Source organism: Carex rostrata, chromosome 5 (assembly GCF_964058835.1).
Source record: "Carex rostrata chromosome 5, lpCarRost1.2, whole genome shotgun sequence".
Lineage (NCBI taxonomy): Eukaryota > Viridiplantae > Streptophyta > Magnoliopsida > Poales > Cyperaceae > Carex > Carex rostrata.
In genome coordinates this window covers 10,375,555-10,402,664 of record NC_135922.1, presented here as the reverse complement: position 1 = coordinate 10,402,664, position 27,110 = coordinate 10,375,555, and the positions used below count along the sequence as shown (strand labels likewise).

At 35.6% G+C, this 27,110-nt stretch overlaps 4 protein-coding genes across 6 annotated transcripts in view; all 4 read right to left on the bottom strand.

The window, feature by feature from the left end:
- Nucleotides 1-8,099, bottom strand: part of LOC144554018 (putative disease resistance protein RGA4) — a 31,874-nt gene extending 23,775 nt beyond the window's left edge. The window contains exons 1-2 of the mRNA XM_078302209.1: nucleotides 4,343-8,099; nucleotides 3,828-3,965 (exon numbers count right to left, since the gene is read on the bottom strand). Of these exons, the coding sequence (XP_078158335.1) occupies nucleotides 4,417-8,088 (3,672 nt within the window). The 5' untranslated portion in view covers nucleotides 8,089-8,099 and the 3' untranslated portion in view covers nucleotides 3,828-3,965; nucleotides 4,343-4,416. The remainder of the gene's footprint in view (nucleotides 1-3,827; nucleotides 3,966-4,342) is intronic.
- LOC144554015 (disease resistance protein RGA2-like) overlaps nucleotides 1-27,110 on the bottom strand; it is a 53,284-nt gene that overhangs the window by 21,273 nt on the left and 4,901 nt on the right. The window contains exons 4-5 of one of the 3 annotated variants that reach the window (XR_013511511.1): nucleotides 26,490-26,627; nucleotides 26,072-26,250 (exon numbers count right to left, since the gene is read on the bottom strand). Coding sequence is in view for 1 of the 3 variants with exons in the window: in XM_078302196.1 (XP_078158322.1) it covers nucleotides 15,966-17,155 (1,190 nt within the window). In the remaining 2 variants the exon portion in view is untranslated. Of the gene's footprint in view, nucleotides 1-3,848; nucleotides 3,878-15,953; nucleotides 17,156-26,071; nucleotides 26,251-26,489; nucleotides 26,628-27,110 lie in introns of those variants that run through there. The other 2 variants (XM_078302196.1, XR_013511512.1) reach the window with 2 other exon arrangements.
- Nucleotides 1,442-27,110, bottom strand: part of LOC144554019 (putative disease resistance protein RGA4) — a 65,440-nt gene continuing 39,771 nt past the window's right edge. The window contains exons 4-9 of the mRNA XM_078302210.1: nucleotides 25,112-25,537; nucleotides 24,943-25,007; nucleotides 24,691-24,746; nucleotides 2,623-3,267; nucleotides 2,213-2,271; nucleotides 1,442-1,985 (exon numbers count right to left, since the gene is read on the bottom strand). The gene's annotated coding sequence lies outside the window, so the exon portion shown is untranslated. The remainder of the gene's footprint in view (nucleotides 1,986-2,212; nucleotides 2,272-2,622; nucleotides 3,268-24,690; nucleotides 24,747-24,942; nucleotides 25,008-25,111; nucleotides 25,538-27,110) is intronic.
- Nucleotides 19,091-19,896, bottom strand: LOC144554021 (putative disease resistance protein RGA4). The gene has a single exon (XM_078302212.1). The coding sequence runs from the start codon at nucleotides 19,825-19,827 to the stop codon at nucleotides 19,219-19,221; it is 609 nt and encodes a 202-aa protein (XP_078158338.1). The 5' UTR covers nucleotides 19,828-19,896; the 3' UTR covers nucleotides 19,091-19,218.

Sequence of the window (27,110 nt, the reverse complement as noted above, 5' to 3'; positions counted from 1 at the left end):
AAAGAAGAGGTAAAAAGACAAAGGGGTAGTTGAGATTTGAGACGGAGAAGGCAATGAGGTGAGGAAATTAAATTGGGCCTCAAATGGATACATTGCTCATATATCTGTGGCCCAAATTGAGTTTCATCTCCCAACTTTTTTGGGTCTTTGATAAGGTCTAGTAAAAGCTTGAACCTGATGTTGCACGGATGCTTCATAATGGGTCCCATATCTGTATCGGGTGCGTATCAGATACCGATACGGACCCGATACGTATCGATACGCCAATTGGCATGTCAGATGAGGTGGAAATTTTTTTAATTTCTGATACGATCACTGATACAAGTTGAAATTGCAAGATACGGCACTATCTGGGCCGGATACGTACCCGATACGTCTGATGCATCTGTGCACCGCGCATGCACGACCGCCAAATCTCAAATCAATGCACCGCGCATGGACCAAAGGCTAAAATTCAATTTTTTTTGCGCTCAGCATGAATCAAATTGAGTAACATTTATTTTTAATATATAATTTTGTTATTTAATGTATATTTAATCATATTTATTGTTATAACCACATGTTTTTATATATTTAATTTATATAATACAAGTGTTAAATTAATAATATAATTAAAATAATATATATTTAATAGGTGTATCGTACTATGATTTTTGAAAATTTGTGTATCGCCGTATCCGTATCATACCCGATACGATACCCGTACCTGTATCCGTGCAACATAGCTTGAACCCCATATTTAACAAATAAAACATTGCTCCAAATATCAATTTTTGAACAAACAATTGATTTTTTCCATTTTAATTTGTCAGATTAATAAATTATAAAATTCGTTCGTATATTTACTACCAAAAATTTCGAAGTATATTGAGAGGACATATTTTTGCTGATGTCTGAAACAACGACAAAAATAAAATGAATGGGAACTTTTATAAAAATTTGTAATTTGTTAGAATTGGTATCCACATTATCTGCATTATTCAAGTTTTTTTGACAAAAAGGCCAGAGGCCCATTTCAATATATTGGAATTTTAAAAGTCACACCGCATTATTCAAATTGGGAAGCACTATTTTTACCTGCTTGTCTAAATCCTTTAATTGTTTGTTCCTTATCCTTCTTGGATACGGAAACATATAAGATAGCAGGAAGAAGATATATAGTTTTGAATATTAAATGCGAGGGAAAGCTAGAGTATTGTTAACTTTTTTATTTTATTAAGTATTATATTCCACCATTAATACAAATTAATGATGGAAAAAATACATTAAACTTATAAACTTTTATTTTTTTTTAACTTGATTTTATACTTAATTAATTCGTAAATTTCATATCTACTAAATGAAATTGAAATTGGAAATAAATAATTATCTACAACTGAACACTCTAATCATATCATTGTTTAAAATTGGAATGTTGACAATACTCAAGATAATAGAAATATCCAGGGCCCATTCAATAAATTCTTGCTCTGTTTCATTTGAAGCGTCAGAGCAACATTAAGTACATAGGATTCAAAGAAGAGAAAAAAATAGAAGAAGAAGGAATTGTTAAACTATGTGGAATTTTCAATTTGAACTTTAAACAAATTTTAAATATAAAGAACAAATAACTGCTGATGAAAAGAAGCAACCACAAATTACATAGATATGCTTTTTATACAGAGCAACACCAAATACAGAGGACTGGAAAAAAAGGACAAAGAAAACAAGAATTGGTGCACTATGAGATTCCATTGTACCATGTAAAACAGAAGGCACCATGTTCCTATTTTAAACATGGTGTTCCAAACAACAGCTAGAATTTAGAACTGTGTGAGAGAATGCTGAAGCATATCTAGTGGGTATTCTACCCTCTGCCTTGCCTTGCATGCTTTGGTTATCTAGCGGGTATACATACAATTGCCCGAATTTTCATAAGTGTCTGAAGACCCACCTAAGCTTGTCTTTCATCATTCATTAGAGATGAAGTGCATGACCAAGATGCTCTGCATGATTAACCAATCATTTAGTAAAGAACGCTTATATCTGTATGATTGTCAGTTAGTCAACTTTTGAATGGAAGATTCATCTCTCCTTCTAAAATCCTTTTGAATTTGCGAGTTAATTATCAGTTAATGGTCACCGTCATAATCTAATATTTATTTGTGATGGGTAGATATATAAAGGAAATAGCTACTTCAATTAACAGAGGGATGTAGCGATTAGAACTTACTTTTGTGAAAATTGGGATAATGATAGAGGGTCTTTTTAGCTCTAAGGGGCTTCTACAAACTGCACATTTAAATATACACAATAATTATTTAAGAATGGAATATTTCTTTTGAAATAATAGAGTTTTATCTGTAGCTGACTATATACCCATGTATCAGTGACAATGTCCCCAAAGCAAACAGAACAATTTAAATATGACTGACTCATTCAACATAGCTAATGAACATAGCTAATGCTTACTTTTGAATAGTCGAAGTTTGACTAGCAGCTTTCCCTGGTTTGTCATGTCCAATACTTGTAATTCTGATCAGATTGCATAATAAGAGCGTTGCCATTTCAATATTTTCCATTATAAATTTTCCGATGGGCAACGATATTCAATTTACAAGAAAAGAAAATCTACAGGCTGACCTGCTTAAGAGATTATTCTACTTGGAAGTCAGATTGTACTGGTCTCCAGCCTCTGGCACATACATTGTTTGCTTTCTTTCTCTCTCTACTCCCTTTCGCACTCGAATGAACAGAAAAAAATAAAAATAAAAATAAATAATTCTCCAGGAGCATATAACTTGTTGAGCACACTGGAGTAAGGAAAGACAATAAGAAGTTGCTCAATTAGCACCTCTGTTTAAGGCTTATGCGATTGAACAATTGATGTATTATGTTAACATTCTTTTACAAAAAGGACCCCAAAATTTTTATTTATTACTATTAAGCTTGGTTTTTTTGGGATCTGACATGATCACCAACTAAATTTAAGAAATCTGCATAAAGTACAAGTGCCCAGAGTCCCACAGAAGAATGTCTTTCAGCATGCCTGTGAGATGCTATGCATGATTAACCAATCACTTGGTAAAGAACTCTTACATATGCATGATTGTTGGTTAATAAACTTTTGATTGGAAGAATTCCTCTCTTCTCCCAGAATTCATTTGAATTTGCGAGTTAATTATCAGTTAAGGACACTGTTTTAATTTAATATTTATTTGTAATGGAAAATGATATAAAAGGAAATAGCACCTTCAATTAACAGAGGGATGTAGCGACCAGAACATTCTTCAGAGGGATGTAGCACCTTCAATATATCCCAAATCAGATTGAATAAATAAGAACGTGGCCATTTCAATATTCCCATAACAAAAATAACTTTTATATAAGTTTGCAGATGGGCATCGACATTCAATTTACAAGAAAAGAAAATCTACAGACTGACCTGCTTAATAGATTATTCTACTTGAAGTTAGATTGTACTGGTCTCCACCCTTTGGCACATGCATTGCTCTCTTTTTCTTTCTCCTTCTACTCCCTTCTGCACTTGAATGAACAGAACAAATCCAATTTGACAGGAGATTATAGCTAGCTTGTTGAGCATGCTAGAGAAAGGAAAAACACATTAAGAAGCAGCTCCATCAGCCCCTTTATTTATATCTTTTGCAATTAAACAATCAACGTATTATAGTATTTTACAAAATGGACCCTCAAAATTTTATATATTATTGTTCGGCAACATCTACCACGATCACCAGCTAAATTAAAAGTTCGGTATAAAGTCAGGTCAAAACCAGTGTAGCTACAGAATGCCAACTGATCTCCATTTCATAATGGAAATTTTTTACCTGTAATTGTGACTTCTTAATAATTCCTGTGTAGATCATCTCTGATTAAGCTGGCCAAATAGCTAGCAACATGTTTCACTCAAGAAAATACTCACCTCATGATGCATCTACTGCTAGATTGTGAAGCATTTGTTCAACCTGTAAGGGTGTATTAAGTCTCAGATTTCAGATAATGATGATTTCCACCTAAGAGCATAACTTAATCTTTGTGCAATACTGATGATTGTTCAAATTATATTTTGTTGGCATTAAACAAATATGGAAATCAGCCAAAAAAATATATATGTGTGTGAATAATTTATGTCTATTGCATTGGTCGAGTTCATTATTGCGTACAATTGAATAAAAAAATATGAACCATAATGATGGATTACTTATCATTGATATGAATGTATTACCTTGTAAGCCTAATTTCTACCTTTATAATTTCTTATGCTGCAAGATAACTCTTTATAAGTGAAAGAAACACATTTGAATAAAAAATTAAAATGCTATAATGTGGCCGTACTACATACCTCAGATGGTAATTACGATGGATGTGCTGAAAAGCAAGTTATTTTGCATGAGGGGAACGACAGTTCAAGATTTTCTAATATGTCAGACCTTCTTTGTTCTCCAATATTGTAATTGGAATCTCAGAAATCAGGTGCCGATACTTCCCAAACATTCGAAAATGCCTCTCCAAGTGGGGACACTCTTCGATCCTAAGTTTATTGAGGTTCTTTAGGTGTTGTAACAGTCCTTCAGGAAGAATCCTTATCTTTGGGCACTTTTTGATCCAAAGTGTCACTAGTGCTTTAAGCCCTTCCATTCCTTCTGGAAGATATGTCAAGTTGGGGCAGCCATCAATGCAGAGCGTTTCTAGACTGGTGAGGCCTCCTATGCTCAGTGGTAAGAAGTTCAAGCTTTCACATCTTAAAATATACAAGTCTTTGAGAGCAATCATGCTTCCCAACCATTCTGGTAAGGTTTGAAGTTTCAAATTACTACCAATCCGCAGCATATTGTTAATTGTTGAGCATTTGGGAACGACCACCAGATTTGGACAGCCTACGATATCTAATTTTTCAAGTTTTGGCAAAAACACTTCTGTGATTGACCTCCCAACAGGTGATTCCAGTTGTGATCCAAGAAAGTTTGGGCAGTTAGAAATACGAAGATATCTTAGGCAGTTAAGACTTCCGAACACTTCCTCAGGCCAATAAATGAGACTATCACATCCATCAATCTGCAGATTTTCGAGAAATGTAAAACACTTCCAGAACCATAAGGATGTATCCAATGGAATATTTGACACTTCCAAGAAACTCAAACTTCGACATTTTGTCTGAGTTATGCTCACCTCCCCCTCTTTTGCACCTATGAGTACAATATTTCCGTATTTCCCCAATATTAATTTATTGAGCGACTCCCAAGGTTGAAAAGAAAGAGATTCATTTCTACCACGGCTCCGAAGCGTCAGGTCATGCAATGTAGTTAATACTGTTGCAAAGCGTGACAAGTATTTGTTTCCTTTTACAGACATGCTCTTGAGTGATGGTACAATTGGCATTGCAGTCAGCTTAGGGCAATTAATGACTTCTAGTGCTTTTAACTCAGGAAAAAATAGTAATGATTTGTTGCCATTTTCACCATTACACCAGCTGCATAACTCTGGCATTTCAGACATTACCAACCTTTTTAATGATGGAAAAGTTACCCGGGCATCTTCACCACCTACGGCACTAGTGAACACACTATTGCAAAGATTCCTCAAGTTGTCCAAATGTTTTAGTTCGATCATTTGAAGGAAAGGTAGTTTTTCTACTGGTGGTATTCTTGTGCACTCTCTACATTCAATTATATGCAGCTCAACTAGATTTTCTAGCATCTGGTACTCTATCATCCAGACGGGAAAATTTGCACCTCTATATTCTTTGATTATGAGAACCTTTAACTTGTTGCAAGGTTTTAGAGCATCCAACACTTCAAAAGGATCGCAATGCATTGTGGTATGGTATTCATTTGATTGTTGTATGGTATTCATTGGCATTCCCCAGCATAATGCCAGATCATCCAGATTTTGTTTAGCTATCAAATTTGCTTGCCTTGCATCTACAACATGCTTAATTTCCCTTAGGTTGTACAAATGCAATTGGCCATGGAGATTATTCAAGTTTTTGAGCTCCCTAATACCATTACCGGCATCTGTGCCAACAATGTATGTTGTCAATATTTGCAAGCAATTTAGCTGTCCTAAACCTTCAGGCATGCTTCTTAATATAGGACACGGTTCAGTAATATATAGATGCCGAAGGCTACCCATATATCGCATACCTTCTGGTAACTTCTCTAGACACCAACAATGGGGGAGCCTTAGGGTCTGCAATAGATAGAGAGTGCTTATTGCTTCAGGCAATGATGCACATCTATTGATCGAAAGCTCTAAATATCTCAAGTGTTTTATATTTCCAGCTGTAAAGATAGGTTTCTTAATGGGAACTACACGTAATTCTAATGTACGGAGAGAGTTTGGTTTGAGAAATCCAATATTTTTCACATAGCTAGAACCTTTAGGACAGTACGAATAAATGAGACTCCGAATAGAAGGGAAGCAATCAATGACTTTGTTAATATCTACGGGAGTAGTGTTTACTGAAACATGATGGACATTAATCATTGATTGGTTAACCTGTGCTGGAACTTCTAATGTGGAGTGACATTTGGCACCCATGATGGATTGAGCTAGGTCATGCATCAGATCATGCATTTTGAACTTGGTTTGAAAGCAATGTTCTTCCCAAGGATACGCAAATTTATCTGTCCAACAATGTCTGCGGACCGGACCAACTTGCCTAAATTCCTCAAAAAATGACCTCCAAACCAATTCATTAAAAATATTGTTGCCTTTCATTTCCGGGCTACTAGACCCATCAGATGGAATAAATCCATTTGCCATCCAAAATTGGATCAGCTTATCCTTGTCCATCACATAATCCTTCGGGTATACTGCACAGAAAGCAAAACACATTTTCATGTACGAAGGTAAGTGGTCGTAGCTTAGCCTCAATACCAACAAAACCTCCTCTTTAACAGAACTTTGTTCCCATGTCCTGCTCTCTTGGAGTACATCCAACCACTCTCGCACCTCATACTTAAAACTCATTAAGCTACCTAGTGCATTAATGGCTAGTGGCAATCCCCGACAATTATGAACCATCTTTCTACCAATCTGAACCAGTTCTTGGCATTCCTTGACCCCCTTGCTAAATGCCCTTTTGTGAAACAGGCACCACGAATCCTCCTCATCTAAACATCCCAAATTATATGTCTCAACCGTACCCATTATAGTAGCCACTTTCTCACTTCTTGTGGTAACTATTACGACAGTCCCAGAATTACCACAGTTTAATATAGCCCTCAACCGCTCCCACTCATGGGCATTCTCATTCCAAACATCATCTAGTACGAGAACATATCGCTTTCCACATAAAACTTGGCGTAAACGCCTTTGTAGCATCTCCATGTTGTCTACAGAAAGATTGCAACCCCCTTCAACTAATTCAATAATTAATTTAACAAGATGACCAATATTAAACTCTTCAGACACACAAACCCATAATGGTAAGTTGAAATATTCTTTCACTCTAGGATCATTGTACACTAGCTGAGCAAGGGTCGTCTTTCCGAGCCCACCCATACCAACTATCGGAACAACAATGAGATCATCATTTTCACGTCCTTCAAGCAATAATTGCACTACCCTCTCTTTATCTTCATCCCTTCCCACAACTTTTGATTCAACCACAAGTGAATCAGTTCTGGTTCGATTGACCACAGGCACCCTCTGGCCGTGAAGAAAACCAAACCTCCCCATCTGGACAACAAGACCATCAATCCTTCCCAAAACTTTCTTCAACTTCCCACTCAGCCTATAACGAAGCAGAGCAGGATTTTCTACGGAAAAAAAGTCACTTACATTACCCACCTTATGGCCATGTCTCACGGCATCCCATCGCAGCTCCTCGTAACAAAACTCGTCAAGCAGATCATCAGCCTCATATGCAGCTGATTCGAGCTTCTCGAGCCACGATTTCAAGGCTGCATTAGAATTTGCTTTCTCCTCAGCGTCGGGAAGTACAGCCTGGATTTCGAGAAGCATGTTGTGGAGCCTCTCACACTTGTCGTTGATGCCCCATATCTCCCCAATCCGCTGAAACAGTGAGTCTGCCGCTTTCTTCAGCACACATGGAATCAAAGCTGACAGCAGTAGATCTGCCATTTGTGCTTAATGTGGAAGGTACTTGAACAAACAAGGAGTACAGGAGGTTTATTTTTATCTGAAATTTGAGAGTAGGATGTTGAATGCAGATTCAGTGTGAGATTTACTATGGCAGAGAGAACATGTTAGGTTTCTCCTAGTCCTTATCAAATGTGAGATGCAAAAGAGAATATTTTAATTGCGTAGTAGTTGTAAAGTAGCAATCCATCTCATCACCCACCATTGGGAAGTTGGTGGCGTTCCAGTGCAATAATTGAAGGAGCCTTTGCTGAATGTGCATAGGCCCCGCAGTACAATAATCAATTAGCGTATTATACCAATAAATTATTTTCATTTTATTTCCATCTTTGTATAGATGTTTTGCAGAATTTTTTGGATCAAGAAAACATTTTTTTGTTGGATCAAGATACTTAATCCACAAAATAAATTTATTCGAAATTAGACCTAATCGTACACTTTGTTAAAATCTAATATAAACAACAATATATTTTTTATGATTCACTTTGTTGAATGTAAATTAAACTTCTTGAGCACAAATTAAGTAATATTGTAATTAGATTATTGTGTCATATATTAAAATCGGTCATAAATCATGACTTTTATTTAGTTCTTTGAAACCTAGGTTATAATATTGTGAAAATCATGTAGCAATTTATTTGAACCATGATTCACCACACCCGAAATTTTGAATTAAATTAAAAAACAAGACATCACGGAGCTCTATCATCTCTTGAGGAAAAAAGCGACAGTGTGTTATTTCTTGTTAAGAAAATATCTGTTCTAATTGTAATCTATATATCATATTTTTATGATATCCAGTATTTTTTTTTTCATGATTTGCCCAAAGAACAGATTTTCATCATTTCTAAGGTTGGCAACTTCTAGCAAGTAGAATCTCATAAATCATTTTTTCCCTCGGGATATAATAACTGGTACAATTAAGGTATTAAAAAGGTTAAAATATATTGGCAACGAATTAATTTGATAATCTCGATAGTCGTCAGTACACTTGAATTGTGATTTATACTTTATCTGCTTTATACACTTGAAAATAATAAAATTTGATGTACGTAAGTTGCACTATATTTGAAACACTTTATAATATATAATCCATATTTAAAGGTATCTGAATAGAATATCAAATAACTTTGAATTTGTAAAAGATTGAAATAAAACTAATTTATAAGGCTAATAATTTTTAGATTATTATTTCTTAAAATTTTAAGAAAAATTGTTAAAATGATAAAGTTAAGCTATAATTTATAAATGAACAATGAATCAATATTAGAAAAAATAATTATGTGCAGTGGATTTTATTGCTCAATTAGCAATTTCTGTTTTTTATATTCACATTTCATGCAGCACGTGAAATGGTTTCGTACAAGTACGATTTAATTCTTATTGGCTCTTTGCTTTTAAAAATTGTTTGCCTTGATAAATTAAAGAATCTCATCCCGTGGGAGACAAGATCCGCAGTTCACTCCCCGATATCATTATTTAGCTTCTAATTAGCGTCTTCTTGGTCACTGTGTAGTTTTATACTGATTTAATTTATATTTATTGATGACTTAACCATCTATGTCATCCATCTACAAGCTACAACACCTTCTTAAATTATTTTTTCTTCTCTTTCATTTCCACTCATTCCTCTCTCCGAGTTCGTATCCTCTCTCAGGTATTGCAGAGGATTACTCTCAGTTTACAATTTGAGATTAAATCTCAACCGGTTTGGGATTCGAGTTACCATAAGGTCAGTATTATTGGGCTTTGAAATTGGTACCAAGTTAAAAAGAACGGTCTAGATCTAGTAATTGTAAAAGATTCCCTCCGTGATTTTTATTAATAGGAAAATGGAAAAACAAAATATTAAAAACGAGGATGGTTCTGTAGAAATTTTAAAAATAGGAAGGCGTACGCGGCCCATGGCGTCCCTGAGGGACGCCATGCCAAACTCCAGCCTGAGGGAAAAAAAAAACCCACGGGACGCCATCCAAACCACCATTCCGTCGGAAAAAAAAAAATCAAAATGCGGGATGCCATGTAGACCTCCATTCCGATGGAAAAAAAAGAAAGAAAAAGAAGCCCTGGGACGCCAGTCCCTACATCAGCCCAACAAAAAAAAATAATAATAAAAGGATGGGACGCCAGGCCCTGCATAACCCCAAAAATAAAAAAAAAAAAAAAAAATAAAAGAATGGTTAATCTTTCTCTCTTTCCCGTCCCTACTTCTCACTCACTCAATGCTGCCTAAAACAACGACAGCAATGGAAAAAAAAATGAAGACGGGCTGATCCCACTCCACTGGTCCCCCCGCCTATGTCCGTGGCATCCCAGTCCGCTGAACCTGGTCCACTGCGCCCCAAAAAACGACAGCCCCTTCTCAAGTAAGTTTTATTTTTATTTTTCTGAATTAGTTTTATATATAGGATTAAAATAGATTTTCGTCTAGACTCTTTTGTGAAATAGTTTGTTTAGATTGGAATTAAAATTGATTGTTGGTTTTATTAGACTAGGAATTAGGTTAATTATTTTTATTTTAATGATAAGAATTAGGTTACAAATTGTAATTAGGTTAAGAATTTCGGTTTTGTTTAGATTGACATTAGTTTATTTGAATAATATATTTTTAGAAATTATTGCTATTATACAAATTTAATTCATTTTAGAGACAAGAACTAGGTTAAGAATTTCAGTTTTGTTTAGATTGGAATTAAATTTGATCCGTTTAAATTTGTTGAAAATGTTGGATCTATTTTTAAATATATGTTGAACATTTTTAAACAACATGAAAAGTTAATTTGTTGTTTGAACATTTATTGTCATTAATATTACAACATCCAAAGTCAACATCTCATGTAGTTAAGGTCCCAAAATAAGGTATTGATTCTTTTTAATTTAGTTAGATTACGTTCATTTAGGGTTTGGATAATGAAAATATTATGCATGCAGGATGTCAGCCCCTCATGGTGAGTATGGTTATCAAAACACTAATGATGTGTTTGAAAAAGATGTAGTGACTCAAACTCAATCATCAAATCATTTTAGTTCGTTATTGTGGATGCCACATCAGCAACATCGGAGTTCATTAATTTCTACCGATGTAAGTCACTAAATTTTTTGTTTAACTTGTACTTATTTTAATTCATGGTTTCATTGTTTTTTAAGTTAATTTTTATAACTATGGCAGCCTAACAATGGAGTGAGGGCTCGAGGGCACAAGCACATTATTCCGTACCATTGGCAATGTGAAAACATTTTAAAGAGTCTCGGCTTATATCAGGTATCTCAAATGAAGGTTGCAAACGTTGATTCTTTGCTTCTCAGTGGTCTCTTAGAGCGTTGGCGACCAGAGACTCATACATTTCATCTCCCTGTAGGTGAGATGACCATTACTTTAGAGGATGTTTCTTGTTTGTGGGCTTTGCCAATTACGGGGATACCAGTGACTGGTATGTCAGATGGTAATTGGGAGGGTTTAGTAAATGAGTGTCTTGGAGTTGGGGCATGGGATGAATTGATGAAACCAAAGAAAAGGCCTTCTGAGGTTAAAAAATCTGGGTATGCCATAAACTTAAAAAGATTGCGAAATCGGTTTAAAGCCATGCCTTCGGGTCAGGGTGAGCCTACACCGGAGCAGATACATCAATATACAAGAGCTTACATACTCAATTTGTTTGGGTCTTTACTTTTTACCGATTCTTCTGGAGATTCGGTACCGGTGATGTATTTGCAATTCCTCAGGGATCTCAATACGCCTGGGCAATACAATTGGAGTGGGGCTGTTTTAGCATTGTTGTATAAGAATCTATGTTGGGGCGCCACCCGGAAAGCTAAAATGGTGAAAACGCTAGCGGGTCCAGTGGTACTTTTATAGCATTGGGCATGGTCGCGGTTGCAGACCGGACGTCCGTGTCCATACAAAGGTTGGGCTCCTGATTGGGGGAGACCGGATTCCCAATCTTGCCCTGCATTTGGAGCTAAGTGGTGTGGTGCCCTTGAATATAAACAACCTCATGGGAAGGCTGGAGTTAAATACTTTCGCAATCAGTTGCAGGATTTGCGGGAGGGTAACGTAGATTGGGAGCCATACAAACAGCTGTGGAGCCGTATGCCATCCTGAGTTCATCAAGATGCCGAGTTTTTTTGTGCCCGTGTGCCATCGGTCGAGCATGAGACATACGTGACTCAGTCATCGGACCACAGTAGCAATATTGTCGCACCAGATGAACATTTTTCCTGCAATCAGATTGAGTCATATCAACGGTGGTTCCATCAAAATTGCATGTACAATATCTTCGAGGTACCTCAGGTGCTCGATGGTGTTATGTCGATGGATCTTGACGAAAATGATAACAGTGAATATGGATACATAGCTAACGGGCTAAGAAATACACGTGAGGTACATATACTTGACTTAGACTTTTCATTATTAAATATACAAATGAGCTTATGTTTATATTGACTTGTTTAATATTTTATAGGCACATGCAGCTCTCGAGTTAGGAAAAAATGCCATCAATATGATTGCGAAGGGGATGAGAAAAGCAGGAAAGAAGCTCATTGAAGGGATTATTGTTTGTGTCAAAGACAATGGGATGGAACCCCGACTTCAAATGATGCTCGAGCAAGCTCACTTGCCAACAAACTATGAGGAGATTACATCGAATGAAAGTGAGGAGCACTTGGCCAATCATCAAGCAACCGTCAGTCCTCAGTGCACGTACACTGATTTTGTCAATACGGTATCTTTTTTCTGTACCAACTTGAAATTTCATTTCTGGTCAAACCAGTACACAGATTTTTTTTGTACTTTACATGATGTTAAAGAGGGAAGATTAACCTATTTACCTGCAAAATTTCATAATATTTGGGGTTCTTTTTCTGTACCAAACATTACATATAAGTTTACCTTGAAATGTTATTCGTAGGGATTGGAGTCACAGAATGTGCCTAATTGGAGTGGCTCAGAGCCGCACGCAGAACCGAGTTATGTGAATCAGGTAAACAAGATATAATTTGAAGGGAGATTTGAGACTTAGTTAGGGTTAGGGGCTAAGTTTATTTAATTACATGTTATTCGTAGGGATTGGAGTCACAGAATGTGCCTAATTATAGTGGCTCAGAGCTGCACGCAGAACCGAGTTATGTGAATCAGGTAAACAAGAAATAACTTGAAGGGAGATTTGAGATTTAGTTAGGGTTAGGGGCTAAGTTTACTTAATTACATGTTTTTCGTAGGGATTGGAGTCGCAGAATGCTTTTAATAGATTTGTAGGAGAGGTATATTTGAAACAACTTAAAAGTATAATTGAAGGTATATTTGAATGTATTTTTCACGGAAATTACAATTTTTTTGTAGGAGCTGGTGACTCACATATTTGATGCACCATTAAACACAGCCGATGTGGTCACACCACCAATAATGCCTACGCAATTTGATGACTCACAGACTTTTTCACATCTATTTGAGACACCACATCGCAGCGTGATGCGGTTGTTGAGAATCAGTTGCCCATTGCCACTCCAAGTAGTAGAACGGGTTTGGTCTACCGAAGATGTAAAAGAGTCCGTAGGAAACCAGATAAATTTACGCCTAATTAAGTTTGGACTTGTGTGATGTAATTCAAACTTGTTATGTGCACTTTTTTTTATTATGTTAGGCAACCTTTTTGTTATGCTATGTTCAACAATTCTCGGTACCACTGTAGTTGGTTTGCTTCTTATACTGTGATTTCTGTTTTAATTTGTGAATTTTTTGAGATGTTGTGATTTCTGGTTTTATATATATGCATGTCATGACTTTATCCAATGATGAATTTTTTGAGATGCTGTGATTTCTGGTGAAAAAATGAGTTGCTAAAGACCTACAAACAATGATAAACTTCCTGCAATTTCATGACATAATAGTAATATAAATAGAAAAAAGGAACAATAGTAAACAATTATTAAAAAGGAACAATAGTAATAGAAAAAAGGATACAACACCATAATAAATAAAAAGGATAAATTACATAATAATAAATTTGTCTAAGTTTCGATACGATACAACACAATAATAAATTTGTCTACGTTGCAATTCCTCATCTTCCGCTCCTACTAGAAGATGCCTCTGTAAATGATATCAAAATATAAAAATGTGCAAATTCTAAAAAATGATATATTGAATAAATTTGTTGGAGTATGAACAACCTGTTGCATCTCTTGCATTCCTTGCATTTCTTGCATTTCTTTCAATAGTAGAACGTCTAGGTTGGTGTCCTGACCTCCTTCCTTGCATTTCGTCCATGGTCATTTTAATACGATTGTGTCTTCTCCGTCCCTTACTGATTAAATTTTCATCAGGAACAATAGTTGGTCCTGCGTATCTCGGCCATTCAGATTGATTTTTAAACCCATGAAATTGACCGCTCCAAGTTTCGAGAAGCTTGTTCATGGAATAATAGTTGTTAATAAAGCAATTTACGTCGAAATTCCTCTCCCGACAAACAGCTAGTACATGAGCACAGGGTATACCTAACAACTACGGTTTTCGACATGTGCATTCTACTTTATTATCATCTCTCATGATAACCGTGTATTTGAAGGTTTTAGTATCGATGAATTTAATCTGTCCCGCTACCTCATCGTACCAATGAACTTTTTCATTTTTGGCCATGACTTCATACTCGCCCCGTGGCTCACCATAAGATATGGCAGTCATTGCAAGACAACGTTTTCCGCGTCTTACCAACAATGCTTCGACCCGCGTCATTGATATGGCAGTCATTTTTGAACCTGTAAGGGTGCATTTCAATATATCCCAAATCAGATTGAATAAATAAGAGCGTGGCCATTTCAATATTCCCATAATAAAAAGAACTTATATATAAGTTTGCAAATGGGCATCTACATTCAATTTACAAGAAAAGAAAATGTACAGACTGACCTGCTTAATAGATAATTCTACTTGAAGTTAGATTGTACTGGTCTCCAGCCTTCGGCACATACATTGCTCTCTTTTTCTTTCTCCTTCTACTCCCTTCTGCACTTGAATGAACAGAACAAATCCAATTCGACAGGAGATTATAGCTAGCTTGTTGAGCATGCTAGAGAAAGGAAAAAAAACATTAAGAAGCAGCTCAATCAGCCACTCTATTTAGTATTTATATCTTTTGCAATTAAACAATCAACGTATTATGATATTTTACAAAATGGACCCTGAAAATTTTATATATTATTGTTGGGCAACATCAACCACGATCTCGAGCTAAATTAAAAGTTTGGCATAAAGTCAGGTCAAAACCAGTGTAGCTACAGAATGCCAATTGATCTCCATTTCATAATGGAATTTTTTTTACCTGTAATTGTGACTTCTTAATAATTCCTCTGTAGATCATCTCTGATTAAGCTGGCCAAATAGCTGGCCAAATAGCTGGCAACATGTTTCACTCAAGAAAATACTCCCCTCATGATGCATCTACTGCTAGATTGTGAAGCATTTGTTGAATCTGTAAGGGTGTATTAAGTCAAAATCAGATATCAGATAATGATGACTTCCACCAAAGAGCACAACTTAATCTTTGTGCAATACTGATGATTGTTCAAATTATATTTTGTTGGCATTAAACAAATATGGAAATCAGCCAAAAAAATATATATATGTGAATAATTTATGTGTATTGCATTGCTCGTGTTCATTGCATACAATTGAATGAAAAAATATGAACCATACTGATTGATTACTTATCATTGATATGCATGTATTACCTTGTAAGCCTACTTTCTACCTTTATAATTTCTTATGCTGCAAGATAGCTCTTTCTAAGTGAAAGAAACACATTTGAATAAAAAATTCAAATGCTATAATGTGGATGTACTATATGTACCTCAGATGGTAATTACGATGGGTGTGCTGGAAAGCAAGTGATTTTGCATGAGGGGAATGACTGTGCGAGATTTCTTAATATGTCAGACCTCCTTTGTTCTCCAAATATTGTAATTGGAATCTCAGAAATCAGGTGCCTATACTTCCCATACATTTGAAAATGCCTCTCCAAATGGGGACACTCTTCGATGCTAAGTGTATTGAGGTTCTTTAGGTGTTGTAACAGGCCTTCAGGAAGAACCCTCATCTTTGGGCACTTTTTGATCCAAAGTGTCTCCAGTGCTTTAAGCCCTTCCATTCCTTCTGGAAGATATGTCAAGTTGGGGCAGCCATCAATGCAGAGCGTTTCTAGACTGGTGAGGCCTCCTATGCTCAGTGGTAAGAAGTTCAAGCTTTCACATCCTAAAATATACAAGTCTTTGAGAGCAATCATGCTTCCCAACCATTCTGGTAAGATTTGAAGTTTTGGATTACTACCAATCCGCAGCATTTTGTTAATTGTTGAGCATTTGGGAATTTCGACCAGATTTACGCAGCCTACGATATCTATATCTTCCAGTTTTGGCAAAAACACTTCTGTGATTGACCTCCCAACTGGTGACTCCAGTTGTGATCCAACAAATTTTGGGCAGTTAGAAATACGAAGATATCTTAGGCAGTTGAGACTTCCGAACACTTCCTCAGGCCAATAAATGAGACTATCACATCCATCAATCTGCAGATTTTCAAGAAATGTAAAACACTTCCAGAACCATAAGGCCGTATTTAATGGAATATTTGACACTGCCAAGAAATTCAAACTTCGACATTTTGTCTGAGTTATACTCACCTCCCCCTCTTTTGCACCTACTAGTACAATATTGTCGTATTTCCCCAAATTTAATTTATTGAGTGACTCCCAAGGTTGAAAAGAAAGAGATTCATTTCCACCATGGCCCACAAGCGACAGGTCCTGCAATGTAGTAAATACCGTTGCAAAGCGTGACAAGTCTTTGTTTCCTACTGCAGACATGCTCTTGAGTGACGGTACAATTGGCATTGCAGTCAGCTTAGGGCAATTAATGACTTCTAGTGCTTTTAACTCAGGAAAAATTAGTAATGACCTGTTGCCATTTTCACCGTCACACCAGCTGCATAACTCTGGCATTTCAGACAATACCATCTTTTTTAATGATGGAAAAGCTACTCGGGCATCTTCACCACCTTCGGTGCAAAGATTCCTCAAATTATCCAAATGTTTTAGTTTGATATTTTGAAGGAAAGGTAGTTTTTCTACTGGTGGTATTCTTGTGCAGTCTCTACATTCAATTATGTACAGCTCAATCAGATTTTCTAGCATCTGGTACTCTATCATCCAGATGGGAAAATTTTTGCCTCTGTAATCTTTGATTTTAAGAACCTTTAAGTTGTTGTAAGGTTTAAGAGCATCCAACACTTCAAAAGGATCGCAATGCATTGCCTTCGGAGCATTTGATTCTGGTATGTTATCGTAATTCTTTGGCATTCCCCAGCATAATGCCAGATCATCCAGATTTTGTTTAGCTATCAAATTAGCTTGCCTTGCATCTACAGCATGCTTAATTTCCCTTAGGTTGTACAAATGCAATTGGCCATGGAGATTATTCAAGTTATTGAGCTCCATAATACCATTACCGGCATCGGAGCCAACAATGTATGTTGTCAATATTTGCAAACAATTTAGCTGTCCTAAACCTTCGGGCATGCTTCTTAATTTAGGACATGGTTCAGTAATACATAGATGCCGAAGGCTACTCATATATCGCATACCTTCTGGTAACTTTTCTAGATGCCAACAATGGGGGAGCCTTAGGGTCTGCAAGAGATAGAGAGTGCTTATTGCGTCAGGCAGTGATGTACATTCACTGATCGAAAGCTCCAAATATCTCAAGTGTTTTATTTTTCCGGCTGTAAAGATAGTTTTCCCAATAGGAACTACACGTAATTCTAATGTACGCAGCGAGTTTGGTTTGAGAAATCCAATGTTTTTCACATAGCTAGAACCTTTAGGACAGTACGAATAAATGAGGCTCCGAATAGAAGGGAAGCAATCAATGACTTTGTTAATATCTACCGGAGTAGTGCTTACTGAAACATGATGGACATTAATCATTGATTTGTTAACCTGTGCTGGAACTTCTGATGTGGAGAGGCATTTGACACCCATGATGGATTGAGCAAGGTCATGCATCAGATCATGCATTTTGAACTTGGTTTGAAAGCAATGTTCTACCCATGGATACGCAAATTTATCTGTCCAACAATGTATGTGGACCGGACCAACTTGCTTAATTTCCTCAAAAAATGACCTCCAAACCAATTCATTAAAAATATTGTTGCCTTTCATTTCCGGGCTACTAGACCCATCAGATGGAATAAATCCATTTGCCATCCAAAATTGGATCAGCTTATCCTTGTCCATCACATAATCCTTGGGGTATACTGCACAGAAAGCAAAACACATTTTCATGTACGAAGGTAAGTGGTCGTAGCTTAGCCTCAATACCAACAAAACCTCCTCTTTAACAGAACTTTGTTCCCATTTCCTACTTTCTTGGAGTACATCCAACCACTCTCTCACCTCATACTTAAAACTCATTAAGCTACCTAGTGCATTAATGGCTAGTGGCAATCCCCGACAATTATGAACCATCTTTCTACCAATCTGAACCAGTTCTTGGCATTCCTTGACCCCCTTGCTAAATGCCCTTTTGTTAAACAGGCACCACGAATCCTCCTCATCTAAACATCCCAAATTATATGTCTCAACCGTACCCATTATAGTAGCCACTTTCCCACTCCTTGTGGTAACTATTACGACACTCCCAGAATTACCACAGTTTAACATAGCCCTCAGCCGCTCCCACTCATGGGCATTCTCATTCCAAACATCATCTAGCACGAGAACGTATCGCTTTCCACATAAAACTTGACCTAAACGCCTTTGTAGCATCTCCATGTTGTCTACAGAAAGATTGCAACCCCCTTCAACTAATTCAATAATTAATTTAACAAGATGACCAATATTAAACTCTTCAGACACACAAACCCATAATGGTAAGTTGAAATATTCTTTCACTCTAGGATCATTGTACACTAGCTGAGCAAGGGTCGTCTTTCCGAGCCCACCCATACCAACTATCGGAACAACAATGAGATCATCATTTTCACGTCCTTCAAGCAATAATTGCACTACCCTCTCTTTATCTTCATCCCTTCCCACAACTTTTGATTCAACCACAAGTGAATCAGTTCTGGTTCGATTGACCACATGCACCCTCTGCCGGAACAACAATGAGATCATTATTTTCACGCCCTTCAAGCAATAATTGCACTACCTTCTCTTTATCTTCATCCCTTCCCACAACTTTTGATTCAACCACAAGTGAATCAGTTCTGATACGATTGACCACATGCACCCTCTGCCGCTGAACAAAACCAAACCTCTCCATCTGGACAATTAGACCGTCAACCCTTCCCAAAACTTTCTTCAACTTCCCACTCAGCCTATAACGAAGCAGAGCTGGATTTTCAAGGGAAAAAAAGTCACTTACATTACCGACCTTATGGCCACGTCTCATGGCATCCCGACGCAGCTCCTCATAACAAAAATCGTCAACCAGACCATCAGCCTCATAAGCAGCTGATTGGAGCTTCTCAAGCCACGATTTCACGGCTGCGTTAGAATTTGCTTTCTCCTCAGCATCGGGAAGTACAGCCTGGATTTCTTGAAGCATGTTGTGCAGCCTCTCGCGCTGGTTATTGATGCCCCACATCTCCCCGATCCGCTGAAATGGTGAATCTGCCGCTTTGTTTACCACTGCTGGAATCAAAGCTGATAGCAGTAGATCTGCCATTGGTGGTTAATTTGGAAGTTACAGAGAGGGTGAGTTTTATCTCAATTTCTAGAAACTAGAATAGGATGGTCTTTGAGAGAAAAGAGAATTTGTTTACTGATTGTTGATGTAATTTGAAGACTTTTCTGACTTTTCCTTATTTTGGAGCAATTTCGTGGTTGCAGTAGTTGTAAAGCAGCAATCAGTCTCATCACCCATCTTTGGAATAAGGATATGAATCTGCTGCTTTTCCGAATCTAACCATTCAAAATTTTATATTCACGTATCTCTATAAAGTAACTTTTTTATGCACAGATCTCAACAAATTTGAACGGTTAGATTTGGAAAAGCAGCAGAGTTCATTCCTTGGAATAAAGGACCATTTGTTGATTGTGAATGGGCCCCGCAAAACAATAATTAATTGGAACATTGGACCAATTCACGAAGCAACCAATCCAAATCCCTCTCCTCTGCTCCTTAATTAAATTAATTAGGATTCTAGTATTTGTCTTGTCGTATGGTGGGGTGTGACAATAAAAAAAAAAAAAATAGAAAAGAAAGTAGACAGTGTAAAAAAGATGTGGTGGTAGTTGAGAGTTGAGAGATATGGCGGAGATTGCGGAAATTAAATTGGGCCTGCAAGGATATTATAATGTTTTTGGGCCGATTTTTCACTACTAAAACATTGCTCTAAAAAATTAAAGGCCTTTATTGTAACAGTAACAAACTAACACTTGAGGGTGATGAAGATTGGTTCCACAAACACTATTTTTTTATTGGAGCTTCTCAGATTAAAAAATTATAACATTCGTTTGTGTATATTTCCTATCAAATGACTTCCAAGTAAATTAATTTAGAGGACAAATTACAGATTGAGGCTATGAGAAAATTTCGAAAGAATACATCAATTTTTATGTAATTAAAAGATAGAGTAATCAATTAATTAACGAAACTATTTAAATACATTTCTTTAAAAGAAAATTGATTTTTTTTGTTTTATACAAGTAATCAATTAATTATTTCATTGTTTTATACAAGTAATCAATTAATTATTTCATTGTTTTATACAAGTAAAATAAGTCCAATATTAGTACATTTATTCCTTCTTTTATTATTATTTTTTGTACCTTTTCGTTTTGGAACCTATAATGATGATGATTTTGTATATATAACTGAAAAATATTTCTCTGTGTTCTGTTATTTAAAATACCCACGTGTAAGAGAAAAAATGTACTCTTTTGCAAGGAAAAAAAGATAAAGATAGAAAGGAAAAATGTCAATAACATTATGAGCAAGTGAACACACTATCATATCATTGTTTCAAATGTCCAAGTACAGAGGATCCAAAGAAAAAGAAAAAAGAACGGAAGAAATAAGGATTGTTATACTATGATGAATTTTCTATTTGAACTTTTAAACAAAAATTAAATATAAAGAACACATTACTTCTGATGAAAAAAAGCAACCACAAATCACTTAGATATGATTGTGCATACAGAGCAACGTTAAGTACAGAGGACTAAAAAACAAAGAAGAAAGAATTGGTGCACTGTGTCTGTGAGATCCCATGTAAAACAGAAGGTACCATGTTCATATTTTGAACTTGAAGATGTTCCAAACAACAGTTAGAATTAGAATTGTGTGAGAGAATGCCAAAGCATATCCTCTGCTTTCCATGCTCTGGCCATCTAGCGTGTATATCTACAATTAGAAACATGTCTTTCAGCATTGCAGGGACATGATGTGCATGGCTGAGATGCTCTGCATGATTAACCAATCACTTGGTAACAAATATTTGCTTAATCTCTGCTCCTTGAATTCTTTTGAATTTGTGAGTTATTTATCGGTCATAATCTAATATTTATTTGTAATGGATAGAGATATAAAGAAAATAACTACTTCAATTAACAAACACTAACTTTTGACAAAATTGGGATAATTAACGAAGACTAACTTTTGGCCGTAGTTAACTGTATATATTAATCAATTCAATAGAAACCAACAACAACAAAACTAAGGCCCGAAGTAACTTGAAAGCTTAGAGTGAAACAATTATGTACGTAGTAACATTTGGGATAATCTTTTTAAAAGAGTACGTAGGTTTTAATTCATACAAAACTCAAATTGTATACAACAGTATTTTAACTCTATTGTATGTACATCGCATAAATTGCTCTGTCAAAATCTTTTTTCAAATTTTTTTGACTATATTGATAAGGTTTGTTTAACACATCAGTAACTACTAATATTACATCAACTCAAACTAATTTAGTACATCAGTACCAGCACCCATTAGAGCCCCAACATTTTTGTTCCCTTTTCTAAAACATTTCAGCCATAACTTTGCTTCCTCAGCGTCTCGGTTGAATACTAACCACGGTGGTAGCTTCTTATCTCGAAGGATTACTTCATTGCGTTGTCTCCATAGAGACCACAACACTGACATGAAATAAGTTACCCAAACATGCCTATTGCACTCCCTGTTACTGCTGCAATAGAAGTTACGTGAAGCCTCCCAAGTATCCTCACTGTGTCTCCAATTTGCAGAAAGGTAACGAGCCGAGCTCACACCTCCTTCGCATTTTGGCAAGTAAAGAATAAGTGTTTTGCAGTTTCAACTGAGCAATCCTCACACATCACACAATTAATGACGCATATATTTCTAAGAAAATCAGGGAATAAATCTGTTTTCTTAATTTGCATTTGCATATATTTCTATGCATTGTTAACAACGCTTCCATAATTTGTCCTGACGCATTAATTTGTATTCTCCTTTTTTTTTTTTTTTGTCTCTTCTTTCTTTTTTCGCTGATTTTCTACAGATTTTCCTCCCAGTTTTATTTCATATCTTCAAGAACGGGAACTTTGTACACGTTAGTATGGCAAGTCAATATAAAACAGTGTAGTGGGTCATCATAAAAAAAATTATGCAAAATTACTAAGAACAAATATATATATTTTAATTTTGAATGTGTGTATTTTTTTTCTACAAACTTAAGATTGGGTTAATTGTAGTTTAAAAAGAATCCCAAGAATAACTCCAATATTAAATTTATTTTATTGCGTCCTCTTTAGTTTTTTTTTTTTCTTTTGTACTTTTCCGTATTGGAACCTATTATTTATGATGATTCTGGTTTCAGTAGCTTCTAACATTTTTCTCTGCCTTTTTCGTAAGAACCTATAAATTATTATGATTTTGTATATTAATGAAAATTATACAAAACATACTTTTTATCTGATATTTTCATAATTTGAAAAAAATGAGTTATTTACTTATGTTGAATATAATTCATTTTTACGATTTTATTAAATGTACTTTTTGATTTCCATAAATTGAGACGTCATGCAAGAGTGAGGCTTTGGTACATGCATAACGCAAATTGGTCTGTAGTATGGAAAAATCATTTTTCTTTTAAAATTATAAATAGTCAATAAAAATCGTTGAACGTGATTTCTATATAAAATTGTACTTACAGACATTAAATTTATATTTGAAGTGTCCGAGCAGACGATAAAAAAAAAAAAAAAACAAAAGAAAGGAGGAATTGTTAATAGTATACAGAACAAATCACTACCACAAAACACAGAGATATGCTTGAAAAAAAAAAAGGGTTCACTGTGGGTCTCAATGTCCAATGCAACACAGAAGGTTCCATGTTCCTATTTTAACCTTAAAGATAATCTCTAGAGCTTAGTGGTAACATAAATTGCTGAAGCTTAATGGTACCGTAATCGGCTGGTACATTACGAAAACATTTTCATACAAGCGGGTAATCATACAATTAGAGAAAATTGTCTAGGACGTACAAGTGCCCGGAGGCCCACAGAAGCATGTCTTTCAGAATTTCAGGGAGATGCTCTGCATGATTGACCAATCACTTAGTAAATAACACTTATATATGCTTGGTTGTCAGTTAGCCAACCTTTGACTGGAAGATTAATTATCAGTTAACGGTCACCATCATAATCTAATATTTATTTGTAATAGATCGAGATATGAATGAAACAGCTATTTCAATTAACAGAGGATGTAGCGATTAGAACAAACTTTTGAGAAAACTGAGATAATTCATGATAGTAGGACTTGTTAATTGGCTCCAAGGGACTTCTTCAACCTGCGCATTCAGATATACATAATGGTTATTACATAGAAAAGGCTTATAAAATGCCCCGACATATTGTAAATTCTCATTATAGCTTATTTAACAACGGAATATTACTGCAAAATTCATAGAAGTTTTGTCTGAAAATTGACCAATGTTTCAGTAAAAATGTGACCAAAACAAACACAAGAATTTAATAATGATTGAATCAGTCAACAATTGCTAATAATGCTTACTTTTGAATGGTCGAAGTTTGACTTGCAGTTTTGCCTGGTTTGTCATCGTCCAGAAGATGCTTCTCTCAAATTCTGACAGCATAATTAAGAATGTCACCATTTCAATATTTCAATAATAAAAGAACTTGCATATAAGTTTTCAGATGGGCATTGACATTCAATTTACATGAAAAGAAAATCTACAGACTCGCCTGCTTAAGAGATTATACTGGTCTTCACATACATTGCTCTCTTTTTCTATCTGTCTCTACACCCTTTTGCGCTCGAATGAACAGAACAAAACTAATTGTACAGGAGCATATAACTTGTTGAGCACACTAGAGAAAGGAAAGACAATAAGTAGTAGCTCAATTAGCGTCTACGTGATTAACCAATCACTTGGTAAAGAACATGGAAAATTTATCTCTGCTACTAGAATTCATTTAATTTGCGAGTTACTATCAATTACGGACACCATCTTAATTTATTATTTATTTGTAATGGAAAATGATATAAGAGGAAATAGCACCTCCAATGAACAGACGGATTTTGTGAACAGAACTTACTTTTGATAAAAATTAAATTAATTAAGGACTTGTCAGCTCCAAGGGGCTTCTACAAACTGCACATTCAAATATACACAATGGTTATTACATTGATAAGGCTTTAATAATGACCCAGAATAGTGCGAATTCATAGTATCGCTTATTTAACAACAGAATATCATTGTAGAGATAATAGTATTATCAGTATCTGACCGCCGACCCATGTATCAGTAAAAAAGATCACCAAAACATACCCAATAATTTAACTCTTACTTTTGAACAGTCAAAGTTTAACTTGCAGTTTGCCCTGGTTTTTCTTTGCCCCAAAGATGCTTCACCTGAATCGACATGGACATAATATATCACAAATATAAATTGTTATCTTTAACCAAACATAAATATGAACATGGGTATTCCAATATCCATAATAAAAAGGACTTACAAGTTTGCATATTGACCTTCTTAAGAGATTGTTCTTCAACTGCAGAATGTCTGATATCTTCTTTCATATGTGTGGGCTGCATTTAAAAATTATAATTTATCACATAATCAGAAACTGAAGCTTAGTGGTACCATAATCAGCTGGTAGGTAAATTATGAAAACATGTTCATAGAAGATCAACATGTTAGTTCTTTCTGGTAGGTCCCATAATACTGGAAAATATTACTGACTCAGGCATTTCATGGAATAGCTGGCATGCAATTGCAAATAGACCTGTACCAGCACCAATACCATTCTACAAAACAATATCAATTAATGCAACAAAATGAGGTTGAAAGTGCATGATTAAAAAAATACTACAAGAATCTAACATAAGAATAAACCCTTTCAATTTTGTTCTATAGTAAAAGTAGCAAGAGATTAAACCTATGTGAAAATGAATAAATGAGGCAAATAGAAGAGAAAGGCTGCAGTGAGGTGCACGGTCAAAAGTCAAATTGGATAGCTGGCAACACAATTATCATGTCTTCCTTTTTTTGACAGCCTCCGGCACATACATTGCTCTCCTTTTATTTCTCTCTCTACTTCCTTTCGCACAATCACTAACTAAATTAAAATTTCTGCATAAAGTACAAGGAAAAACTCAGGTCAAAACAATAAATGTGGCTACATATAATGCCTATTGATCTATATTAATTTCAGATGAAAATTTTCACCTCGAACATCTCAGAATAAGCTGGAGAAAATAGCTGGCAAAATGTTTCCCTCAAGAAAATACTCGTCTCCCACGATGCATCTACTGATAGATTGTGAAGCATTTGTTGAACCTGTAAGGGTGCATTTCAATATATCCCAAATCAGATGGAATAAATAAGAACGTGGCCATTTCAATATTCCCATAACAAAAAGAACTTATATATTAAGTTTGCAGATGGGCATCGACATTCAATTTACAAGAAAAGAAAATCTACAGACTGACCTGCTTAATAGATTATTCTACTTGAAGTTAGATTGTACTGGTCTCCAGCCTTCGGCACATACATTGCTCTCTTTTTCTTTCTCTTTCTACTCCCTTCTGCACTTGAATGAACAGAACAAATCCAATTCGACAGGAGACTATAGCTAGCTTGTTGAGCATGCTAGAGAAAGGAAAAAACATTTAGAAGCAAAATCAGCCCCTCTATTTATATCTTTTGCAATTAAACAATCAACGTATTATGGTATTTTACAAAATGGACCCTGAAAATTTTATATATTATTGTTAGGCAACATCTACCACGATCTCCAGCTAAATTAAAAGTTCGGCATAAAGTCAGGTCAAAACCAGTGTAGCTACAGATTGCCAACTGATCTCCATTTCATAATGGAATTTTTTTACCTGTAATTGTGACTTCTTAATAACTCCTCTGTAGATCATCTCTGATTAAGCTGGCCAAATAGCTGGCAACATGTTTCACTCAAGAAAATACTCCCTTCATGATGCATCTACTGCTAGATTGTGAAGCATTTATTAAACCTGTAAGGGTGTATTAAGTCAAAATCAGATATCAGATAATGATGATTTCCACCAAAGAGCACAACTTAATCTCTGGAAAGCAAAGATTCCTCTTAAGATCAAAGTTTTTGTTTGATTGCTTCGGCAGGATAAAATTCTTACTAAATGCAATTTACTAACTAGAGGTTGGCAAGGCAATGTAGATTGTGTATTTTGTGGTGCCCTGGAGACTGTAGATCATCTATTTGTTACTTATCATTTTATTTCTACTTTGTGGTCTTGGATTGGTAATCATAATAATTTTGTTTATAATTGCACACATGTATCTGATCTATGGAATTTTGAGTATTGGATACCATTAAATGATGCATTATTGGTTGAATTGATTAGGGCAGCTACTTTGTGGATTGTTTGGTTAACTAGAAATAAAATTTGTTTCCAAAATACCCAAGTACCATCTATTAGTTATGTGGCATCTTCTATTATTGCTATGACATCATATTG